The 15,287-nt window shown below is 40.3% G+C and overlaps 1 protein-coding gene across 1 annotated transcript in view; it reads right to left on the bottom strand.

The window, feature by feature from the left end:
- LDLRAD4 (low density lipoprotein receptor class A domain containing 4) overlaps positions 1-15,287 on the bottom strand; it is a 284,564-nt gene that overhangs the window by 171,175 nt on the left and 98,102 nt on the right. Inside the window, exon 3 of the mRNA XM_034061144.1 lies at positions 8,194-8,652. Coding sequence (XP_033917035.1) covers positions 8,194-8,233 — 40 coding nt within the window. The 5' untranslated portion in view covers positions 8,234-8,652. The remainder of the gene's footprint in view (positions 1-8,193; positions 8,653-15,287) is intronic.

Raw genomic sequence — 15,287 nt, 5'->3', positions numbered from 1 at the left:
ACACCACTGCATTTCCTCTGGAAACCTGTTGGCTTCTGTTGTGCCTGTCTCTGCCTCCACATTTCTCTGAGCTCTAGGTGGCTTCACACAGCGAGGCTACCTTCTGGAAGTGACTGCCCTCCAAATTCTCCCATTCTTCCCCTCAGCAAGAAGAATAGGATGTAGTACTTCACTGAAACAAGCAAACAGGCAAGGAGCTCTTCTACCTCAATTAAATATAAGAAATTGAAAGGAAAGGAGTTTAAAATATTAAATCCTTGGCCTGTGTGAAATGCCTCTCTTTTTGCACAAGGACTGCCACAGCTCGATTAGCAAAGGCAGTACCTGTGCAGTTACAGATTAAACAGTCCTTTAACCAGACATTTGAAGAGATCTGTTTTCTTGAGGGGAAAGAAAAGAAAGAAGAAAACACAATGTTTCACCTACACAAAGTTTGGGGTCAAAACTTAAAACCGACCTCCCAGATTTGAAGAATGACCTAAAGCAAAAAAGCACTGCTGTTCTAATCACTGATCTTAAGGACAACCTAAGAATTAGGTTGTGACCAAAAGCTATCACTCTCACATGACACCAGCGCTTGCAAATTGATTTTCACAGTTTCTCACTCTCCTGTAATTCTATTAAAGCATTTAACCCTGAAGAGGAGACTCCCAAGCTATGCATTACTATACTTAAAACAGTTTTGCTGAATGTAACATATTTAGATAGCAAACTCTTAGACACTAAGGTTATATCTTCTTCCATGTATTTTTGCTGAGAATACTATCTGTACTCTAAAAATTGCACACTCGAAATAAAATATCTAAGGGAATACCATGGAATGTGATCTGTTACTATCTGTGTGCTGAGTAAGGGCCATTGCAAAAAGGCAATCTGTTTCTCCCATGAACTAAAAGACAGTAAGAGTTGTCCATGAGTGACACAGTAACCTTGAAAATTCATAAAGTAAGAAAGCATTTGTTAAGAAAATGGCAGCAATACTAGATCAGCTTCAAGAGACAGATGAAAAAAAAAAACCTGGAACAGAGGGGGAGGAGAATAATCTCCTATATATTCAAGCTGTATTTTTTTTAAATGAAATGTTTATCTGTAATTGCAAATCATGGAAATAATGACATCAGCAATGTGGGAGACCTGTGTTGGTGTATAAATGAGTTTTAAACTGCTTTTAATATTAATTACATTATATTCTTATTAGAAGACATCTCAAACCTGTTTTACTGTTTTACATTGAGCCTCAATTAATAATTCTGAGGAAGAAGGCTACCTTCAGCAGCAGATACAAGTTATGTATTCGATGCTAATAATTTTATTCATAATAAAGAAAACAACCTCAAAGGGTGGTTACTTTGGCTTTGGCCTGTTTTTCATTATTCTTAACAATTACCTTTTAAATACACTTACTGTCTAAGAGTGGTGAAAGCTTTGCTTAAAATACTTGCATACTGTGAAACAGAAGAATGGATGCAGTATTTATGTAACATTAAAATATTTCTATGCAAGTTGCACAGACATAGCAACATATGTCACACACCCCAAAAATAAGATGTTTACAAAAAGCCTGGCTAGAAGGAATGCAATGGAGCAATATCCTGGCAAAAAGAGTTATGACTTTAAACACCCAAGACTCCTTATCCCTTTATCAATTGTTCCAAGGGCTCAACAGAATCTACATCGAACACTGAGAAGACAGAGTAGGGCAGGTGGTTTACTAACCTTAAAAATGTATGTTTATTATCCAGGGAAGCAGCAATAATAGAATCACAGAAAAGTAAGGCTGGAAGTGCTCTCATGAATTCCATTCCTCTGCCTCAGGGCAAGATCAACTATACATAAACCATTCCTGACACATATTTGTCTAACTTGTTCTTAAAAACATTCAGTGATGGAGACTTTGCAACCTCCCTAGGCAATCGGCTGCAGTTCTTAACTATCCTTACCATTAGAAAGATTTTCCTAATGTCTAACCTCAATCTCTCCACCACAATAAGCTTGTCTGTTACTTCATGTTCTATCCTCAGCAGAACTGGAAAACAGTTTCTATTACCTTCCTCTTTACATGAAATTTCCATATACTTTTAAATGGTTATCACATCTTCTGTCGCTCTTCTATAAATGAATAATGGCCAACTGGGTCATATGCAACCCACTGGAGCAATTCATCTAGTAATCCCCTCAAGAAGCCTCCCTATTCTGGAACTACCACCCCTATGCCAGAGACATCTCCACCCAAAACACCAGCAGTTAAGCAAAACAGGATGTAGGGAGAGAAGCCAAACTGAGCAGCAGGGTCTTAGATTGCCTTCCTGCAAAGAAAGAAACCAGAAGTCACTGTGGAAGAGATGCAACGTGGGAAAAGGTACTCACCCCCGAGAAAGGCAGATGAGGAGATGAAGACCTGAGTCTAGAAAAGAGGGGAAGAGGCAACCCAATTTGAAATTAAGTTGTAGTGAGTTGGTCTGAAAGTGGGAGAGGTCTGGAAACAAAAGTAGGTGATGGAAGCAGTGAAAAGCAGATTACCAGAGGGGTAGGAAATATGGAAGAGAAGTGAGACCAGATGTTAAAACAGTGAAGGACAGAAGAGTCTCAATATAGACAGATGGAATTTGAGCTCTAATGGGGGAAGAGGTGGCAAAAAATTGGGAAAGCATGGAACAATGAAACACAGGACAAGAAGTGCAGCAGAACTCCTGAGTGCCAGGGGGATACAGACCAGTGGCAGGGGGACTGGAGAAGCTCCACCAAGCTGCATTCCTGTGTGCATGAGGATTTCCTAACAGATGAGTTCACTTTCTCTGCTAAAGCAGGGAGCCTGGGAGAGTATCAACCAAGCAGAGGTGTTGCTTCTTGGGAGTAACTTTGCCTCTCTGGATACAACCCAAGGTCAAGCTTTGGCAACAATGACCTTGAGAGATAAGGCTGCAAAGGATTATGGAAAGATTTGAGGGTGCCATCACTTCCACAGGGGAAGGTGTGAGGGCGAAGATACGAAGCTGTGACAGAATGGGATCAGAAGGTGACAGGAAAAGTCAGTGCCAGACTGAAAGGCAGGACCTATTGCACAGAGCAACCTCTTACTATTTATTCAGGTTTCCATAGTGCCAGAGCTAATAATCCCTCTAGGAGTGCTGAGGGTCACAAGGCAGGAATGCCTCAGAGTCAGCCCAGGTCTGTCAGAGCTCGTGCTGAGACAGAGCTAATAAAATCCTGATGGACGTAAACTGACCTTGCAAGGTCAAGAGGTTTCACACACTGATTCCTAATCCATCCCATAGTGTTCCCCTTGACTATCCTAGATGCCCCAGTGTCACATGCTCCTCAGTGATGGGGAGGTAATTTCAGCATCACACGGTTCTCCTAAACCAGCGTTCAAAACGTGCAGTGGTGAGGAAAGCAGCTAATTTAAAAACAGAACTAGGCTGTCCAGGATCCCACCACTGTTACTGTTGCACTGGTGCAGCACCAGGGGTGGCCAAAGCAGAAGGTGTAGTACTTCATGGCTGCTAAGAAGCATACAAGTGAGGTGGTCCTTCTGACCATCACACCAAAGTACCAGTGTATCACGGCCACATCTTGCCATGTAGCTCAATGCGTCGGACACAGGCTGCAACGAAAATCCCCACTGTTTCCTGAGAAAAACATATTCAAAGAACTTGAGAATTACTCATCTAGTCTGAAAAAGACTGTTCAGTTCTCAAGGGTCATGTTGTCTAGAACTCTGGCCTTCTGCTCTCCTCTGGATGCTTCCAACATGCCTGAAGAGCACTGCTCACACCAGAAACAGTACACCAGCCATACAAATGCTAAGTAGAGTGGAAAAAATTATTTGTTAATATACTACAGCAGAGCATACAGAGCATTGTCCTGTTGATTCATAGCCATTTTCTGAACTCTTGCAACTGTCCATCTGTTTTCTGCAGACCTGCTGCCTCACCAGTTATTTTACATTTTGATTTGCACAGCTGATTATTCCTGCCCAACCACAATTTAGAACTTGTCCTTAATGAACTGCATCATATTTATTTTAGATCAGTTCTCCAATATACCACATTAATTTTGAATTCTAATCCTGTGTTCAAACGGTTTACGTCCTCTCCCTGGTTAGTGTCATCTGGATATATTGCACGCAGATTTTATCTAAGTCATTAATTAAAATAGTGAATACTTTCAGGCAAACCAGGGCAAAACCCCGCTTGACTTACCCTTCTAGTTTGACTATGAATCACTAGTAATTATTCCGAGAACAGCTTTCCAGCCAACTGTGTACCCACCTTGTAGCCCATATTGCCACCTTGTTTACAAAAGGGTGAAAAGCCTTCCAAGAAATAAGATACACTGTTTCCCTGCTTTCAGGGAAATTAGGCTCCACTGACTAGGTACTCTGGAAACAAACCATGCAAAATCATTTATCATACTGTTATCTACAGGCTATTTATTTAAAAAATCAGTTAATTATTTGATTCCAACTTTTTTTCCCCAAGAATCTGAGATAAGCTATCTACTTCAAACAGGAAAAAGAACAACCCACAAAAGTTAACACTAGGTGCAGTGTTTGCCATTTCACAGCTTTTTTGAGCCTGGACTGTCCTCTAAATGTTCTCCAAATGTAACCTCTAATTGCTCAGACATTGCTTCAGCTATTTCACCCTACTTGCAGAGATCATTAAATAAGCTCCAGCTTGTTCTAAAATACCTATTATCCTATCTCATTAGTTTCTAATCAGTTCTGTTCCTGCTCTATTTGGAATTCTTACCTTTCTCAAGGTAGCAGTCCTTTTCTTGTCACCTGATTACAAGTCACCCTTTTGGCAAAGAATGATGTAAAAAACATCATGAACTACTCAGTCCTCTCTACACTGTCAGTTTTGACGTTCCATCTCAACTAGTAGTCTGAAAACTCAGTCGTCCTCTTATTACTACTGAGAACATACCTTGTTTCTTTGTTGTACGAGTTGCATTCTTCTAACATAGTTTTGCATTCATCTCTAGTAACATAATCTAGTTTTCACTTTCTGTATGAGTTATCAATTTCCAGATAATGCGATTTTGTCTCTTCTTACACTTTTTTGTTGGGAGACCTTTTATTTGTGCTTTTAAAATTCTTTAGTGTGACTGGAAAAGTTAGGTCCAGTAGGAATTGGTAGCCTTCCTGAATTTCTTGGGTTTGTTTTCAGGAAATGTTACCTACCAGTTCTATGAGCTGGATGAAACCTCTTTTCTTTCATATTACTGCTTTTATTCTCAAATTTTCTCTTCTCACCTTCTGAAGAACGATAAGCTCACTTTTTCATGATTGCTATCATTCTGTTTGGCTTTTCCCATCACAGGCTCAGCCATCTCCTTCCTAATCAAGTCTAGGAGCACTTCCCTCCCATTGCCTTCTCTACATTTGGTAATCCTGAAGCTATTACACTCACATGACCTACTCAAATTAGTATTTACCCAGTAGAGTGTAAAAGCTCTAACTATAAGCTGTTGTTTGGAAACACACAACAAAGTGATTGAATGAGCCCATCTCTTGGAACAAGAGCCATCTGCAAAAAAGAGCAGCTTTGGCATCTGTGCCAGTAAAATGAGCATACAGGCAGGATCAAAATACCTCCTAGCCATAACTATAAGCCTTTCCAGGTTGCAACGATTAGAAAGGTAAAAAGGAGGCTTATGAAATAATCTGAAGGTGGCTAAACAGAAGCCTCATCTTCCCAGGCTTCTTTTGCCAGCACTCTCTTCAGCTGTAAATTGAAATAATTACTCTGATTGTTGCAATAGCTGCAATCACTTAGCATAGCTAGATTCAGCATTGACAGTGCACAGGTTTCAGATAACAAAGCTTTTTCTATACAAATCAGCTCCCTTCTGCATATGGCCATGCCCCCTCTGCCACCAGCAGCTTCTGTTTTCTCCTACAGCTAAACTGGCATTGCAGTAGAACTAAGGAGCAGTATAGCAAGGATTAGAGAAGCAACCATATCCACCTGCCATTACACTTTTATTGCAACTCTTAAACTAACATAACAGAGTCCAGTAAATTTCTAAGAACTACATACTTACTCACTATTTACTGCTGAATGCATTATATAAAAGAACAGGAAGGATCTCCAAAAAGCAAATAAGAGTATCACTTTGATATTAATTTGAAGAAAGAGAAGTCCTTGCCTTCTCCTCATATAAAGCAATGATATTTCAACTTTTACAAGTTTCCTGAATGTATGGTGCAACTGAATTCAATAGTTAATCATTCTTTAGTACAGCTACCAAGATTTGAAAATGTTTATTAACATCTTTACTGGAGGCAGCTCCAGAAGAATGTAAGAATTTCTTATGAGAAACCAAGCAACCTTCACACTGTTAAAGCCTACAGAATAGGTTGAATCTGCAGGGTTGTCTCACCATCTGACTATTGTCCTGGGACTTCAGAAACCCCAGTTTCATCTCCCTGAATTTTATGCACACTGTTTGCCAAGTTTCCTCCACCCAGCAGCAGTCACACGGTTACCAGCTTTCTGCCACTCTGATGCCCAAGCACCCTGACCACACTGGCAACAACCACTACCTTCTGGGAGCTAAGGGATAGTAGATGCCATGGCAAGAGTGTAAAGCTAGAAAGAAAATAACGTAGTATTGCAAAGGTGCTGAAGGTAGGAAGGTTTTCAGTAAAGGAGAGAGACACAGAAGGCAGAGCAGGTAAGGAAGAGAATGGATATCCACACAGTAGGGTTCTGGTGGAGAGCAAAGGAGCATCAAAACCCCCGTAGTAATTACCTAAAGGCTGGCAGAGAGTAGCGAGGAAAAACATGCACAAACAGGACAAGAATGGCAGTGGGGAGCTGTAGGAGCATGCTGCCGTCCAGGCAGAAGTAGCAGAACCCTGTAGGGGTCCCAGATGTCACATCTCCCATCAGCACTGGAGCACATGTGGAGAAGAGCTTCCCGTTTCCTCTCCTTCAAGACACATCTCACTGACACACATGAAAACCATGTTGTAAATCAAAACAATGCAAGATGAGGGAGACAGTTCATAACTGCACTGTTGCTCCAAACCAGTGTGCTGGTGTGGGCAGCTGGACACAGAGCTACCGCTCCATTGCAGCCAGAAGGGTGGGACCAGCCTATGAGGGTGGACCTGCTTTGGGAAAGGACAAAGTGGAAGGCTGCCCACAGGGAAATGAACAGTTTTGCTGTTCCTTCCAAGAATCACTCCTAGAACAGAAAGCAACCCAGGGTAAAGTAGCCTGAGACAGAAAATGATCTTCCACAGATACAACCATCAATCCATTAGACTTCTTTTACAGGCAAAAATTTTAAATTTGAAAAATAAACTTGTTGCACAGCATAAACTTTCACTGTGGTACTAATCCATTATCTAGACCTACTAAAGCAAGAGGAATATCCAGTTCATTTTCTACCCACTTCTCACAAGGTCTCAGCTGGCCAGCAGATGTGGAAACATAGCAGGATCTTCTGGATCCCTGTCTCCTTCCACCTCTCAAATCAGAAACCAGTTCACACAGGGAAAGCACTGAATTAAGTCCAGTGGACTTTACACTAGAGGGAGCTTTCCTCAGAGAAACACACCACCTTTGGCATCCTCTCTTTCTCATCACATTATTTTTAATGTTATCTATACAGAAATACACTGGACTCAGGTGAAACAGTTACTGTTTAAACCCTCTGGCTTTGCCAGTTTAAGCACTGCAGCACATCAGTGGTGTGGGATGGGAGTACAAGGAGAAGGTACCTGGCAAGTTCTGCCCAGGGATGTGCTCTGGCTGACGAGATAAAAGCTTAAGACCAACATGTTTCTGAGAAGCCTCCTGATACAAACCACATCCATCTTATGCTCTCGTCAAACTTCCTTGTTGAACACAAGAGCAACTTAACAGACTATGTTTTATACTGACCCAGGAGGCCACTTACTGTTAAGCTGTAAGTAAGTACTTCAAGGAGGAAAGTTGAGATACACCTTCCCCAAAGCTTGTAGCTATCCATTTCAGAGGGCCTGAAATACAGACAGCTGTGTATCTCACTGTTAATACAAGTGTTGAACTGTTCCTCAAGTGAACTGTTTTGAAATACTATTTAAACTAAAAGTACTACAAGGCACTAACGACAGCCAGGACCTATTCAATTTATGTTCTAAACTCTATTAAGCTCTCCCAAAAGTATATGCTGAACTAGAACGTAAGTCCTTACCTGTGAAAGCATTTGTGGCCTGAAAACCAGCTTCCTGCATACTGCTCTCCCAGCGAAGCTTGAGATTCCCGTCTTAACCTGTCCTTACTGGAGACAACTGCAGAGCTTGAAGCTGTCAAGTTACTTCCATCTTAGCTTGTCAGAGTCCATTTCTCTTTCCATTCCTGTATTTGGCACCATCCAGTTCCCACCTGATCACAGGTCTTTTGATCTGTAGACAGAGGGGTTCTGCACTGAACCTAAGTAGGAAGTGTTGGACAGTCCCATCAACCAGCCAGCCAGAGGATTTGGGCCATGATGAATGTGGAAATGAAGTGAATCGCCTGCCAAGACTTTACTTCCCTTTTACAATGAAGTTCTAATCCTCTGTTCATTCAGCACCATTTTTTCAGGTCTTGGCCAACGGTGATGTTCAATTGTTTCTCTTCTCTTGTGTTCCCCTCTCCTCAGGCACGTTCACTGAGGAATTAAAAAAGAAGAGATTATGTTTCCTGATGACCTGTAGCAACACTAAAATTACCAGACTCCAGGGAACAAAAACCCAAAACACATTATCAGGGATTGATTGTACACATTAAAGGAAATCTTCAGAAGGCAAATCTTGCGATTTTGCTGAGATGCAAAGTGTGACCACACAGCTCTTTGAAGTGCAAAGAGGAACAGTGCTGAGGGTGTCATATGCATCTCTGAGAACATGATATAATTTACATTTCAAAAGCCATATTTAGCAGAGATGGGGGCAGCAATACAATAACAAAATTGCAGTTAAAAGGGAAGAGGAAAAATACTCAAGGCTCTCAAGTCTAGTCTATTCAAAACCACAGTGAGATTATTAGCATTTCATGTATAGCTGCTCCTCTTCTTTTCTGGAGCAGGAAAAGGGAGTTCTGTCTGCTAACACTATAATATGATTTTCTAACAATCTTCTGAGGTTAAATACCTTTGTATGTCTTGCTTTCAATTATCTATTTAAAATCTCAATTGTAACATAGATGACACTATTTGGTGTCTTTAGACATTAGGCTAAGATTAGAAACACCCACAGGCTACATAAGAAAAAGGTGGTTATGTTTTTCTTGATACTACTACTTCTGCATGGCAGGGATATATGCCACTCACTGAAAACTAGAGTTGCTGCACATCCAGCTCTTAAAAACCAGGATGTATTTACTTTTGTAGGGTGAAAGCAAACAGCAGACAAGTACATGTTTAGGGAGATGACTGTATTAGAAAATACGAAGGAAAGAAAACAGGACTTGGAGGAGAACCCATTCATCCCCAGTCTTCCTGTTACTTCACGTAATAATGCTTGGCTATCTCCAAACTCAGTGACACAGGAGGGTTCAGGTTGAAACTATGTCTGTGATGATCTTATGATCTCCTAATGGATTTTAGCTAATGAGTCTAGCCAGGGCTTGAGGTGCTGGACTGAACCCAAGCCCCATGTCCTGAAGCAGAGGTCCCAGTGTCAGTTCCAGCACCCACTACTTTGAAGAACAGTGCAAGACCAGGCTCAGTGGGCAGGTGTGAATAACCCACCAACCCACTCCCCAGCTGCAGTTTACCCATTTCCTTGACTCATAAAATCGAGGGACTAGCTTGTACCCTGAAGCATAATGCTGAATATCTCAGATGGCCCAAAACTTCAGAGAAGAGTCTCATGCTCCTTTGGGCACCTCCTACTTTGCAGGCAGCTCCAAGTGCACAGTCAGCCAGCTCAAGAAGGCTTCATTAGTGCCCTTTCCTGGGGGACATAAAAGATCTCTTCTCAGGTGTGTCACTGAAACCAAGAAACCTAGCACCTGATAAATGTAATTTTCCTCAGAACACACTGAATGAAAACTAACTGCTAAAAGACAAGTTTTCAGTCTTAATGATATTGCTGCTTTTTTTTTGCCCAATTTTGTTACACCAGTATTACTGAGGAGCACACGTTTTTGTCTCAAAACACAGCACAGGACTGACTTATTAGTTACTTGCATTGAAATCTAGTCATTTGCAATCAAATCAAATGAGGTTACAAAACAGATTTAAGATGTTTTCCCCTTTTCTCACCCAAACATCTCAACATAAAAGTGGAAAAAGTAGAAATTAAGGAGGAAAAAAAAAAAGAAAAGAAAATGTCTTTACATGTAATATCTTCTATCACAAAAAGTAGCACAAAATAGTCTTTAAAATGCTATTATTCCTGAATGTCAGGTCCTCAAGATGTTTTTTCAGCCCTTCAGAGTGCTTTATGTAAATAATACCCATTTTGTATCAGGTTATTTTATTCTAAAATACACACAAATGAGCAGGTGTAATACATATACATCGCACCACATACTTCTTTTGGATGTTAACACTGTGGTAACTATTCTGTAATGACTACAGGTGGATGCTGCAAGCATTCCCCAAGCTTTTTCTCTAGAGGTCTGAGTTTCTTCTGTATTTATAAGAGCAGGTCCATGTTTACATTCACATTTTCAGCCTTATAACTCTTGATTTTGTTTTATAAATCCACAATTTTGATGCCTTCTGTTTTCAGCCTTTTACTTTCTCTCCCATCTTAGAGATACTCAAGAGATGTGCACTGATACCTTAACATCCAGGAAAACCCTCTTCTTGTTACATCTTTGTATTAGATAGAATAAATTTCTGATTCTTAACAGAATAAATTACTTACATCTTCTCGAAAATTAACTTTTTATTAAAAGTAGAATTATTTTCCATATCTTCAACAGTTCTGCTAAACTAGTTAAGAACCCAACAGTGCTGAAGAAACTCTGTGGCACAGGCACTTTTGGCATTCACTGCTTCTTCAGCGAGGAAGATGTAATTTTAACAACATTACAGGACACTGAAACACAGAGTTCATTCAGGTCTTAAAATTTAGTGCACTGAATCAGGTTTAAGTTCTCCCTTAAGGACTCAAGTGAAAGAAAGTACTAATATCTCTTCATTGCCCTAAGTGAGCATTTTCTATCACTGCAAAAGACTCTTCTCCCTTGGCAGATAATGAACTCAGTGGTGGCTAGCAGGACAGAAGTCAGGAAACGGAACAAGCTGCTGGGGCTAGCCTGTGCAGGGCTCAGTGCTTGTTGGGCCTCTTCACAACTCAAACCCAAATTCAGTACTTACAAAATGCTTCACAGTTACTGCTAAGCAAGCTATTTAATGAGTATTTTCAACACGCAGACTTTTCATCAGTCATATCTGGACAACAGTTTTAGGTCTCTCAGTTCTAATGCAGCCAGGGAAGACAAAAAAGCAGCCTAGCCGATTCCACAGCAGATCAGGAAAAAGGCAAATTCCATTTTTAACAGCATGTAGAGCTATGACCTTTCTATTGCACTTTGCATTATCCAGAAATTTCTATTAAAACAGAATTGATATGTAAAGAGAGGAGTCTTGTGTTTGTTTCCTAACAGACCGGCATGTTTGCATGTACAGAATGGGCCAGGACCTATGCTGACACATTTTGGTATGGCCCAGCAACTCCAGTGAAGCTGTGTGTTTATCCTTTTATACCAGTGTGGTGCAGAAGTGTTAAAGCAACCTGCTTGAAGGATCAAAAAGTAAAAAATATGTGTATCTGAAAGAGAGTGAAAAGTAAATAAAACTGACAGAACTACAGTAAGGTGTGATCTTGGATATAACTATTATACTTTTCACAACCAGCAGAGACTCCAGTGGGAAGACATCCTGTTACACTGATCAGATGGCAAAGAGAAAACGTAGACTTAGAAAGACTAGAGATTTTCTTTTTGCTCCATCTGTTGCCTCCTTTCTGATTGCAACAAGAATTCTGCTTCTACTTCTGCTTTCATTCATCCACTGCAATTTTACGTGATTCTCTGAAGCAAACCAAAGCAAAACACTGTGTTCTACAAATACATAGCTGTGCTATAAAGATTTTCGGCTACTGTGCACTTAAGTGATTGAATACTTAGAGAAAAATCAAATCTATTTGTTTTCATCCTCACCACTTTTCTCAGATTTGGTCCTGGGAAAGACACCACCATCTGAACCTCACACAAACTGCAAAAAGAAAATATTTTGACTATTCAACACCTTATGTGAGTTACATGTTCTCATGGTATATTTAGCTAGTCAACCTGCTATTCCTCTTTTCAAAGCATTTGAAGATGCAGTATTAAGGGGTCACTGTAAAAAAAGAATCTGAGAAAAGTAACCAATAAGTGTCATTAAATCCTGCAATAATATCTCAATTTTATGAAGTATTGCGCAATCATCGGTCAGGAATGAGCTTGGAGTAACTTGCACTGAAAGAAGAAGTGAAATACTGTTTCTTCCAAGATTGGAATCTCTGTAATGTCTTGAAAAACTCAAAAGCATTGGCTGACACGGAAATGCTGCAGCTTGGGGTTTTGTCTGTGGGTTTGGGGTTTTTATTCCCATTTCCTTTCACTATATACAGTCTGTTTCTCTGGCCTAGTGCTGCTGGTTGCCACACAGACATTAAGAACTCACTGGATGAGTTGTCAGAAGGGCTACAGCCTTGGGAAGTGTTTTCTGAGATGCCCCTTGGCACAAGACATCCTAAAGAACAGCATTTCACTAAGGTGTTCAACAAATTTCCTAACAGCAGTATCTGTAGAGTAAACCCACAAGTTTACATTTTTGAGAAAGTTACTGAACAGCTTGTGAGCTGTGGTTTAATTTAACTTAATCAAGGGAGAACCCGCTGCCTGAATTTCTAGCTTTCAGGTGAAAGAAATGTAAAAGGGGAGAGAGCCTGAGCTAATGTGCACTGCTTTTGCTGGGGTCCCCGCAGAAGGCAGGGGCTGAACAGGAGCAAATCACATAGAATAATCTGGAAAACTACTTCCCAAATTTTGTTTTTATACAATGGTGTTTATAAAAATATCCTTTAAACTTTGCTCTAGCAATTTTAAGTGAGCCGCATGCATACATGTATAGCTCACCTCCCCAGCCCCTTTTGGATTCAGCAAATTTTCTGCCCTTTGGTTTAGCTTCTCACAGACGGTTCTAAACCAGTTATATTAACATCTACCAGTTACAAGTACTCTTTTTAGATTACAAGGCCTGCATTTTACTGTGTGATTCTCATTTATTTTGTTTTACCTAAAATTTGTCTTTCTTCCAAGACACCACTGCACCAGTGTTGAGTGATCCATAGTTCTTGGGGAAATAGTGTGCTCCATAACTCAAAGACCACTTGAAAAACTCAAGGTGACTTTCACAGGAGACCATACAACCACATACAAATCTAACAGAGAACCAGATGTTTAAAATATGCTTATCTAATCATGTCACACTCACACACACTCATATACATCATTTGTTTCCACATATACTCATTTGTTTCCACTTCCTATCTTCAATATTTGTATAGGTCAGTTGTGCCTTTTTAAACAGCTGCTGTATCTCACTTTCTTGGTGCTTTTCAGTGACATACAAAATTAGTTTCTCTGTGAGGTTCTCTTATACATACTTATATTCCTATAGATACTTTCAGATACTCTTTAGATTGTTTAGTAACAGTGTTCAAGCTTATTTTTACTTCCCTTTTTGTTACAGCACTCCCTGAATTGGGGCAAATGGAGGATAACCAAGGTGTGGTCTTTCTGCATAGTTGAAGCAGGAAGCAGGTCTTGAGAAAAGGGCATATGGCCAAAAACCAAGCACTGTTTTTTCTACAAATAAAGCAAAATATATCCCCAATGCCAGCACACACTGCAAAAAACCACAACAGACAATGCCTAGTTTAAAACAAAAATGATGATTGTTTTGGTACAGACATTTCTTCTTCTCCTCCTGTTTATTTCTTTTTGGAACAAAGGAACACCTGAAGCAATGATATAACAATCAGTCTGTTTAGTAGCTTCATGCCAAAGCAAAGAGCCCCTGGTAATCAAATAGCAAGGAGTATTTCACTTGAAGAAATCCTACAAATAACTGATAACACAAAGAAGCATGTCACATTTCCTTCCATTAATCTTGTTAAGTGAAATAATTTGGGCCCTCTATTTTCTACCTCTATGAACAAACTAAAGAGCCATACATCTTACCATAGCTGTGCTGACAGAATGCAGTAAAACCCCAGTGGAAAAGTTTCCTAAGATCTCAGTGACAGGCTATTGGATTTGGACGATATAATTCTTGGGAAGACTGTATAAGCTGTGTTATACAGGGCAAATTAGAAGGTTGCATTGTTTATTTTTGGACCTTAATAAAATTGTAATTAATTGAAGTTGTCAGGAGGAATCATTAATCATGCTGCTCTATGAACCTGGCCAGCCAGAGAAAAAAACTGAGCTCTGAAATTTATTTGCTAAAATATCAAAACAGGTACTAAAAGCAGAATCCAGCCTCATTTAATCTTCTTCCAAAGCAACACAGGGTCAGTAATTAAATTTGCAGAGGGCTGGCAAAAGCAAAAATTACACTGAACAGACTACTAAAGAAACAGCAAGTTTTTGACTGGTGTTCTCATGACTTCTAATAGAAAGGAGCAGTTGCCAGAAACCCCAGGGATTCTGCATTTCTCAAGACACTGAGCATCCAACATCCAGCTACACTCCAAAGGGCATTTAGCATCACAGCACAGCAGTGGAAAAAACTGTGGTTGGGAGTCACAGTGGCAGAACCTGACCACCCTGATAAGCAACAGCAGGATAGGAAAGTTACTGGCTGTGCTGTGTAGGATGCGCATGCAAGGTGGAAACACCATAGGAGAACACAACATGGCCACTGCCAATGCACTGCTAAGATCATTATGAACATAGAGCCGAGCATAAGTTGAGAGACATGTTTCTCTCCTCCTCCTCCCCCACAGCAACTCATTGCTGCTTCAACAAAATGTTTCTTCTGGCTTCCTTCCTTTCACCTCATTTTGAGAACCTACCACACAAACACAAGTAATGTCTGTTGTTTAAAAACTCTCTATTTTCCACATGTACATAGTGCATTTCCCAGGTTCTCACTAGCCAACACAAGCTTCCCAAGTTCTTTATCCAGGTTTTTAGGTGTAACAGGAGTACACGGTCATTTGCCATCTCCACTGACAGACTTTGCAGAAGAGAAGCAAACGGGCAGTGCTCCTTTCCTGCAGCAAATGATAGATATCT

The sequence above is a fragment of the Melopsittacus undulatus genome, chromosome 1 (assembly GCF_012275295.1).
Source record: "Melopsittacus undulatus isolate bMelUnd1 chromosome 1, bMelUnd1.mat.Z, whole genome shotgun sequence".
Classification (NCBI taxonomy): domain Eukaryota; kingdom Metazoa; phylum Chordata; class Aves; order Psittaciformes; family Psittaculidae; genus Melopsittacus; species Melopsittacus undulatus.
The sequence above is the reverse complement of the archived record's forward strand: the minus strand, read 5'-3'. Positions and strand labels throughout refer to the sequence as shown.